At 31.8% G+C, this 10,568-nt stretch overlaps 1 protein-coding gene across 1 annotated transcript; it reads left to right on the top strand.

The window, feature by feature from the left end:
- Positions 1–5,077: 5,077 nt before the first annotated feature.
- Positions 5,078–10,178, top strand: LOC115707696 (protein STRUBBELIG-RECEPTOR FAMILY 8). The gene is made up of 16 exons (XM_030635724.2): positions 5,078–5,652; positions 6,083–6,215; positions 6,322–6,393; positions 6,502–6,567; positions 6,691–6,762; positions 6,847–6,918; positions 7,047–7,118; positions 7,205–7,270; positions 7,356–7,421; positions 7,506–7,819; positions 8,104–8,360; positions 8,442–8,713; positions 8,820–8,955; positions 9,080–9,219; positions 9,310–9,466; positions 9,544–10,178. Exons 1-16 carry the CDS (start codon positions 5,493–5,495, stop codon positions 9,694–9,696), a joined length of 2,208 nt encoding a protein of 735 aa, XP_030491584.2. The 5' UTR covers positions 5,078–5,492; the 3' UTR covers positions 9,697–10,178.
- The last annotated feature ends 390 nt before the right edge of the window (positions 10,179–10,568 follow it).

Raw genomic sequence — 10,568 nt, 5'->3', positions numbered from 1 at the left:
TTTGTTACTCTTAGGTTTTTAGGTAGTATGCATGAGAAACAATTTTAACAATTTTTTATAAATTTTTTTATACATTTTAAAATTTATTTTATTCCATTCTCATTCTTTTTACTACGTTTCATTCCTTCCAACCAAACGCTAAAAGGTACCGATTATGTCTAATAGTACTCCCTTCGGTATCATATTCCTATTAGTATTTAAGTATCGAGTCTCGTATAATTTAAAAATTAATTTTTAAAAAATATTATTAACCAATTATAAAACGTCACTTATAAAATGTATCAAGACATTAGTACTCAATAACAACACTCTTTTTATAATGTTTAAAATTAAAACGTCCACAGTAGGTCCTTGATTTTCTAGCCATTGATTTCTCTTTTTTTGAAATGGAAAAAAAAAAGGAGCAAGTTAAACCCAATTATATTCCATTACTGTTGATAGTAGATTTGCTTTACCATATATGCAAATTGGTAAGGAAGCGACAACAAATTGAGGAGCAAAGTATTTATTCTCTTACTCCGAGAATGAAAAAAGTACAGAAAGTGCTTATAATTTTATAAATGAGCACTTATTACTCTAATTCTTTTTTTCAATTTCATAATCACATTATGTAGTGAATAGTGATTAACTTTTAGGTTGAGAAGTTGTAATCCAACAAAGAAATAAGAAATCAAGGTTTATAAGTTGGTTGGGTAATCATTAAAAGAAAGAAAAAAAGTAACAAAATTAATTAATTTTAGTTAAAAGTCTCAATTACTAGAGAAAAATGGAATTGTGGTGGTATTTTTTATGAAAAATGTTAAAATATATTACTAGTGTTTAATACTTTCTTAAGTATTATTAATTTTTTAAGTGTAATTAATTTGTTAAGTTCTATATAATTTAATATAATTTATAAAAAAATATCATTAACAAATTGTAGCATCTTACCTCTAAAAAGTACTGGCACAGTAACAATGCTCTATTCTTATATATGTAAGTGTAAGAGGTACTTAGCTACCAAGGCTTGTGAACAAAGCCATTATTGGGTTTTATTGCTAATTACATTATTTTAAGTACAAAGAATCTAAGACAGATCACGAGCAACCAAGCCAAGTGTTCTCTCTCTCTCTTTTTTTTTTCCTTTGGCATTTTTCTAATTGTGGGAAGGAATAGAATTTTGACACTGCTATCCTCACAAGTCACCTTGGTAGTTGAAATCTTTAATTACATACTCACTTGTGAAATTTTTTTACATATACCTTTTGATTTTCATGGACAAGACAGCCAAGTATGGAAAATAAATGTATGTATTAATATAATAACTTATTTCTTCTCTTTGTTTTAGTTTCACCAATAAAATAATGGAAAACTACCATCATTTTCTGTTCTCAAATTGATCAACACTTTTAATTCCGGTTTCCGAAGTTTGTTAAATTTACTTCTTGTTGGGTTGTATTTAGGGTGTTCATAATTCAAGTATAATCTAATCTAATATAATTCCTACAGCAGATGTCTACACTTGTAAGAATAGATTAGATTGAATATTAATTCACCTCTAAAAATAACACACTAAATTTAATCCACACATATTTATATAAATTTTAAAAAAATTATATAACAATTAATATTTTAATATAAAAAATATTAATTTAAAAATTTATCACACATAAAATATATTTCGAAAGATCAAATATATATTCTACATATAATTTATTTATTTTTTAAACCTAAATATATATATTTTAATAAATATTAAATAATTTAATATTAAAAAATAACTTATTTAAAATAATTGATCTAATTCGATCGTACTTTGAATTGTAGATTTAAACTATTGTGCAAATACATTATAAACAAAATAGTATGAATTGAATTAGATAATCATTCCTAATTACATTCATTCACGTATAACTTATATAATTTTGAGAATTGCTAAACTACAAACTATATTTTTAGTATTGAACACCACTTTAATTATTATATATATCTTTAATACTATAATTTTATATTAGATCGTATATATTTTAATTTAATAATATAATTATAAAAATCATTAACACAATACATATCACAACAGATTATGAAAATTAATACCTAATAACAATATTTTATAATTTTATAGTTAATGAAGAGAAACAATAATGAGTCATGTTAATGTGACTGAATAATACATCTAATATTGGTTGGCTGGTATGTGCAACATTTACAGAATTTGATGTGAAATTTACCTAAACAATAAACATAGATAATGAAAACCACTTTACAAAAAAGTTTATAATCATAGACCGTATAGCTTTTTTATTGAGAATAATTTCACCAATGTTACAAAATCTATAATGTCACTACCACACCAGTGTACCACGCTGGCCTCTGCTTTGCCTTTATAGATTTTGGGTCAAATTTGTGAAATGAATTAGAAAATACGTAAACAAAATATGGATTAAAAAGATAGAAAACTCATGAAATAATAAGTAAAATAATTTTGTAAGAATTGCTGACTAGGATTTGCATTAAAACGAAAATAGAGTGAGATCCTGTAAACCATTACCCAAATATTTCAAATCATTAAGAGCAAAAAAGTGAAAAGGTATTGAGACATTTGTGGAGTCAAAAAAGGCAAGACCCCAAATAGTACTTTCAACAACTGAGCAATTTTGTCATTTACAATACCATATTTTTCATGAGATTCTTAAAGGGTATTATCGTAATAATAGTTCTAAGGGTAACTTGGACATTTCAAGTTCAACTAACGCCATTTCCATTTTCCAATACTGGCATTATTTGTTTAAAAAAATTGTAGAAAACTCAAGCTTTGTACATTTTTACAAAAAGTAATCCTTAATGCATTATTTGTTTCTATTATTATATGTTAATAATCAAAGCTACTTTTCTAGATTACGTATCTAATAGTTAAATAAATTTCTCGTTTTTCTAATTTGCAGCCTGCCTTTTAGTACAAATATAGTTTTAAAAAAATTCTATTTAAGATTAATTAAGTATTTTTAAGGAAATAACTCATGGGATATTTAACATCATTGAAGGAGTTCTTAAATATAAATAATTTGTTATTTAAACCCATCATTTTTTCATTAATCTCATGCCTTGAACTGACATTGTGTGTGAATCGAATAGTTTTTGATTTAAACAATATAATTTCACAATTTCATTCATTGAATTTATATAGGAATAGGATACTAACCTAAGAAAAAAAATTAATAAAAAAATTATAATGCTGAAGCTTTAGATGCCAAAGTTAATTAGTGTGCCAGCCCACATGTCATAAATACTCGAGTAATTTGCGGCTAAACCATCCCAACTATCGTTTCACTTGCACTTAACCATCCAACCTTAAATTTTAGTGGTAAAACCCTCCAAACTATCATTCTGTTTGTATTTTTAAGGTGTCCTCCAATAAATTCTGTTAATTTATCATTTTTCTCATGTGGCTAGTGACACATCGCTATTAGGATCCAACATGGCTGCCAAGATAGATTATACATGTGTACAAATATACACGTGTCACATTTAGATTGGTCTAATTAATTTATATTATCTAAAATTAAAAAATAAATTAAAAAAACATTTTAATTTTTTTTTTTATTAATTTTTATTAAAATGGCTCAATTATTAAATAAAACTAAAATAATAATAAAATAAATAAACTTAATTTATTTTTCTCTCTCTCTTCTTTATTACCTCATCACCATTACCCACCACCACCATACCAGACCACCATACCTACCACCACCCACCACCACCACCATACCTGCCACCATTCACCGCCACCACTGCTACACCTCTAACCACAAAACTAAACCCAAACAATGATCACAAACTCTAGTTTTTTCATCATTACTACCACCACACCACGAATCACATAATCGAATCTTAATTCAAAATCAAACTCCAAAACAAAATAAAAATCAAAATATTTCACCATACTTAAATTTTTAACTGAAATCATATACAATAATTTTTTTTACCTAATTAGGGATTTTAAATTCCTAATCCCAAATCCCCAAATTTGACAAGTCTTGATCTTCGATGCGTTGTCGATTGAAGCCACCCCATCAGTAATACCGGTGGTTCCCAAAACCGAAAGCCCCAAGATGTTCAACCTCATGAGTAGAACAACCTTCATTATCCAAATCTAACCTTCATTGTTCTTTGACAATGACTGCCGTAGACGAAGAAGAAGGAGAGAGTAAGTTGTTGTAAAAGAAGAAGAAAGAGGAGTAAGCTAGAGGCGCATAAACGTGTAGGGTCAGAACTTCAATCAATGGGATCCATGGCTCCATCCATGGCTTCTCTCTCTTTCTCTTTCTCTTTCTTTCTCAGTTTTCACCACCACATGCGACTAAAATCTTGCCCCATACTACTGGGTATTCGAAAAAAAAAATAAGAAAGTCACAAGCTTTTTCAATGTAGGGTGTTTTTTTGGGTAATGGTAATGGTGGTGGATCTCTTTCTCTGCTGTAGAAGAAGAAGACAGAGGAGGAAGAGAGAGAGAGAGAGAGAGAGATTGTTGAAGAAAGAGATAGAGAAAGTTAAGAAAAAATAAAAAATAAAAAAATATTATTTATTTATTTATTAATAATTTTATAAATTTAAATTATTTTTTTAATTTTAAAATAAATTCTAAAAAGATGTTTTTATAATTTTTAAATAATTATATTAGGTGGACCAATATAAATATGCCACGTGTACATGATGTACATATAGGCAGTCCATATCAGCAGTTAACTGAAATAAATAGATGACACCTTAAATTTGATAACGGTTTAGCAGTTTGGAGGGTTTTACCACCAAAATTTGAGATTGGATGGTTAAGTGCAAGTGAAATGATAGTTGGGAGGGTTTAGCCGCAAATTACTCTAAATACTCATAACGAACCTAAAATGACACTTTTTGCTCTTTTTGCATGCATTGCAATGCATACACACAAAAATAATGAATAAATAAATAAAAAATTGCAAAATTTCAATTATGTTTGTCTCTCCTTTATTTAACTTTCTCAGGTGTAGATTTAGTTTCTAAGTTATTTTTATGGTAATTTTCTTTCTAAATACAATTTATAAGAAGGTCAAAGTAATAAGTTTCAGGGAAAAGAGAGAGAGAGAGAGAGAGAGAGAGAGAGAGAGATTTTCATGAAAAAACGGCATACGTTACTGTCTCTTTCTCTCTCGCCTACCTCGAACCAAACCACTCCTCCATTCCATTTTACATTAATTTGTATTTTTGAATTTTGATTTTTCTTTAGTTTCCTTAAATTTTTCCTTTTTCGCCGACACACGCATACAAAACACACTTTGTTTCTCTCTCTCCATTGCACCAAGCTTCGAATATCTCTCTCTCTCCGTCCTTTTCTTTAATGGCAATTCCTCTTTCCAGTGGTCGCGATCTCAACCTCAACTGCTACTACTTCTGTGACTTATTTGTATTCTCTTCTTCTTCTTCTTCTTCTTCTTCTTCTTCTTCATCCCCTGTGCGCGCGTCCATGGTAGTCTTGCATGCTCCTTCACTCAGTTGAAACCTCACTCCTTTTCGAGCTTCGCATTACAACAATGGCCACCGACAGCCACTTTGCTCGTTCGTTCTTTCAGTTAGTGCTTGTAGCTGCGATCTTTGATATTTTGCCTCTTGTTAAGAGCATCACTGATTCTTCCGATGGTATTAAAATATAACATTTCATTTTCTTTGGAGTGATCGGGTCTTTTTTTTTTTTTCTTTTTTATAGATGGGTTTGGTTCTGATTGGGTCGAAATGAGAATTTGGGAACAGGGTCGAGCTTAGAATGGAAGATAAAAATGGGGTCTTGACTTTTGTGGGGTTCTTGTTATATTGATGTGTTTACATTCTTAAAGCTAAAAACCTTTATGCTGTTCATTGGCCAGAAAAAAAAATGCAGGGATTTCAGAGGAGAAAGTTGGGAAATTTATTCTAAAAGCTGTCATTTTTCTGGGGTGGTCTTGCATATAAATGATTGAGGGGAAAAAGAACAACATTGGAAAAAAGAAAGAAAAAAACCCAGATAGTACTAGTTTCTTCATTTTTGCTAAAATTTTCAGCTCTATAAGTATTGTGCTTGTATATGTTGCAGTTCAAGCTCTTCAGGTTATGTATACCTCATTAAATAGCCCTTCTCAGCTCACTGGTTGGACAAGTGGAGGCGGTGATCCATGCGGAGAGTCCTGGAAAGGGATAACTTGTGAGGGTTCAGCTGTTGTTTCCATGTACGAAAGTAATCATGTGTATAAAAATTGCAGCTTTTTGAATTGCATTTTGGGTTTTAATTAGAAATGGGATTTGTTAATTGATTCTTGCTTATAACTGTAACAGAGACATTTCTGGATTGGGACTCGATGGTACGATGGGATACATGCTTGCTAATCTTGTGTCTTTGAAAAATTTGTGAGAAAGCTGATACATTTCTATTACTGTAGTTTTTAAAAATTCAGGCTAAAGACTATATATACTTACTGATTTTGAGGTTTTTGATTTTGATTTTCTGTTTGCTAGTGATGTGAGTGACAACAAAATTCACGATTCAGTCCCATATCAGTTACCGCCGAATCTTACGAGCCTGTAATTTTCAATGTCTTTCTATTTGCTTTCTGTGTTTTTTTCTTTTTATTTTTTTGGTTTTTTCCTTGGAGCTGTCACTTTCATGGTTAAGGACTCAACTGTTGTTGATTGTGTTCTCTACAGGAATCTCGCAAAAAACAATCTTAGTGGGAATCTTCCTTACTCCATTTCAATCATGCCTTCTCTCAATTACTTGTAAGAGATTTGTCTTTCTTGTATAAGTTTTTCCTTTTGGTGAAAATCTGCTGCAACATGTTGTATTTGAATTGTTGGTCTCAGGAATGTTAGCCATAACTCACTCTCTCAGTCAATTGGAGACGTTTTCTCTAATGGTTCTGCTCTTGCAATCCTGTAAGATATCTTATCTGATCACATAATTATCATCATTTGAAATTTCAATGACTTAAGAGTATCATTTTAGTTGTAAAATTAAGGTTGTGTACATTCTCATTTAATTTACCACCATTCATCTCACATAGGGATCTCTCTTTCAACAACTTTTCAAGTGATCTTCCTAATGCAATGGGTTCATTATCCAATCTTTCTTCTCTGTAAGTGTTTTTACATTGTTTTATAGAAATAATTGGTATGAGATTAACTTTGCTTAAATTCTTATTATCTCTAATATTAATGACAGCTATGTGCAAAACAATCAATTGACTGGTTCTCTCAATGTTCTGACGAGTTTGCCTTTAACTACACTGTGAGTTTCTCTTCACAAACTTGAGATAAATTGTATTGTTTGATATTTGTCATCTTGTTATCATTGTATACTGTCTCTTCAACAGAAATGTGGCGAACAACCACTTCGCTGGATGGATTCCCGGAGAACTTCTTTCAATCCCGAGTTTTATGTAAGCGTTTTACATTTTTCAATCTCTTGCCAGTCTGTTCTTAAAGTTGAACTCCTACACTGTACTTGTTTCAAAATAAAACAGATACGGTGGGAATACATTTGACAATGGTCCTGCTCCTCCGCCGCCACCATTTACTCCACCTCCCCCAGGAAAATCCCATGGTAACCGTAATCATACTGGATCTGGCACACACAAATCAGATTCCAATGGTGAAGGTGAAGCATCTCATTCAAATGGAGGGCTGGCAATTGGGGCATTAGTTGGGATAATTCTAGGCTCTGTGTCTCTTGCTCTCATTGCATTACTTATTCTTGTTGTTTGTATCCGAAAGCATAAATGGAAAGATACTGGTGCAAGAACGTCAGGGGCAAGTCTTTCTGTTCGCACAAATAGTGGTATAATTTCCTTAATCTGCAAATCCTTTGTTCTCTTACATTTACATTACATATCGGTATGTATATAGTTGGCTATTTGGGCTATTAACTTCCTCTAAATTTAAGATTAAGTACATTTCTGAAAAGAAATAATGCAGTTTAAGTGGTTACTGGCTACATGTTTGATGTTTGGTAAATTATACGATTCTCTTTTCGTGGTTTAATCTGTAAAATATTTCTTTTACAATTGCAAACTGATGTTACATATTGATTAATTTTTATGTCGTGTGATGCTTTGATTGCAGTAAATACTGATATGCAAGAACAGAGGGTAAAACCCATGGCTGCTGTAACAGATCTCAAACCCCCTCCAGCGGAAAAGGTAATGGTTGATAGGCTGCACGGGAAAAACGGCACTGCAAAGAGAGCAAAGTCACCTATCACTGCTACTTCGTACACAGTTGCTTCTCTTCAGACAGCAACTAACAGCTTTAGTCAAGAATTTCTAATTGGTGAAGGTTCCCTTGGTCGTGTTTACAGAGCTGATTTCCCTAATGGAAAGGTACTTGCTTTCAATTTTGTTTTTTTTTTCCTTTTCTTTTCTGTATCTAGTCAATTCAATTTATTTATTTTGTGTCTGCAGATAATGGCTGTTAAGAAAATCGATAATGCAGCACTATCGTTACAGGAAGAAGATAACTTTTTAGAAGCTATTTCAAATATGTCCCGTTTGAGACACCCAAACATTGTGACACTGGCTGGATATTGTGCAGAGCATGGACAACGTCTTCTAGTTTATGAGTATGTTGGAAATGGAAGCTTGCATGACATGCTCCATTTTTCCGAAGATGGAAGTAAGATTCTCACTTGGAATGCTCGCGTTAGGGTAGCACTTGGCACTGCTCGCGCTCTAGAGTATGTCAAATGTGTTTATGAATTGATGTCTCTCCCTTTATGTGTGTACTAAGTGTGTTGATTAAGGGTGCTAAGTTGGTGCTGTAATGGATATTACATTTTTCAGGTACTTGCATGAAGTTTGCTTGCCTTCTGTTGTACATAGAAACTTCAAGTCAGCAAACATTTTACTCGACGAAGAGCTTAATCCTCACTTATCAGATTGTGGAGTAGCTGCCTTGACACCAAATCCAGAACGACAAGTTAGTACATTGTGAATAATTATGGTTGTTGCTAGATTAACAAGTTTATGCTATTCTTTTATTCTTGTACGCTATGCTGGCATTACTAAGAAGAGAGCAACATCTTCTTTAAATGTTTTGACAGGTTTCAACACAGATGGTTGGTCAATTTGGATACAGTGCTCCTGAATTCGCGTTGTCAGGAGTCTATACTGTAAAAAGTGATGTTTACAGTTTTGGGGTGGTGATGTTGGAATTGTTGACAGGCCGAAAGCCACTAGACAGGTAAACCAGCTTATAGATTACCAAGTTGTCAGGTTTATGTTTGTTAATGTGTTCTTCTACTTATTGATTTTTGTTTTAACGAATGTTTAGTTCAAGAGTTAGATCCGAACAATCACTTGTGAGATGGGCTACTCCCCAACTTCATGATATCGATGCCTTAGCCAAAATGGTTGATCCTGCTCTTAATGGAATGTATGCTGCAAAGTCTCTCTCACGCTTTGCTGACATCATTGCTCTATGTGTTCAGGTACTAATCCAATGACTCCCTATTCTTGCTTGCTTATCTGTATTTGAATCACTTCTAATGCTTGGTTATTTTTATAGCCGGAACCCGAATTTCGGCCTCCCATGTCTGAAGTTGTACAGGCACTGGTGCGACTAGTCCAAAGGGCCAGCGTGGTGAAGAGGCGTTCCAATGACGAATCTGGTTTTTCATACAGGACCCCTGATCACGAAGCGATTGACATGTCGTTTTAAGTGTTTCATATTTGCAATTTTGCAACATAATAGGGAGTAATTCTTTGCTAAAACACAGCACACAGAACAAAATGTTGTGAGGACAAATCGAGGTCGGCTACAGTTGAACGAAACGAATCATGCACAGATATAAGGCTCTAAAAAATTAAAAACAAAAAAAACAAAAACAAAAAGAAGGTTGGCAATAAGCTAGCGGAGATTTGTAATTATGATCCATATACAATTGTGTCCATTATTGATACTCGAAATGGTATTGAGGGAGAGGTATAGGCTGGAGTTTATAACTGTGTATTTATTTTGTATTAACCTTTTTATTTTGGATACTTGGATGAACAATTACAATGTAGGTGCTTTTCGCATCACAATAAGATTTTATTTCGATTTTTGTATAACTAAACTCAATCATCATTTGGCCCCTAAGTAAGTGATACCACAAAAGTCAGCTCTTGCCCTCTCTATTAATAAAGTCAAGTTATTATTGACATTTGCTTTAATGAAAAATGATTATTCGTAAATTAATTGAATTGAAGCTAATAATGTTTGACAATTCATGGTAGTTGTTAATATTAATCATTTTAGGACCTTGACAAAATTGGACTAATAATAAACCTGCAAGGACAATAAATTTTGCTTAGCCAGACCATTCACAATAAATTACTTGACATTATTTATTAATTATGATTTGTATTTTTTAAAAGATAATTAAGATTTTTGATATCTAAATTTGACCAATATCAAATTTTTGTTTAATTTTATTCAATTTTACTAATTTAATAATTATTTATGCATTAAATTATACTCTTTAGACTTATATCTAATAAATTATAGCTCTTGAATTTTCACATATACTAAATCACATTTTTTGAATTTTC

The sequence above is a fragment of the Cannabis sativa genome, chromosome 1 (genome assembly GCF_029168945.1).
Source record: "Cannabis sativa cultivar Pink pepper isolate KNU-18-1 chromosome 1, ASM2916894v1, whole genome shotgun sequence".
NCBI lineage: Eukaryota > Viridiplantae > Streptophyta > Magnoliopsida > Rosales > Cannabaceae > Cannabis > Cannabis sativa.
The sequence above is the reverse complement of the archived record's forward strand: the minus strand, read 5'-3'. Positions and strand labels throughout refer to the sequence as shown.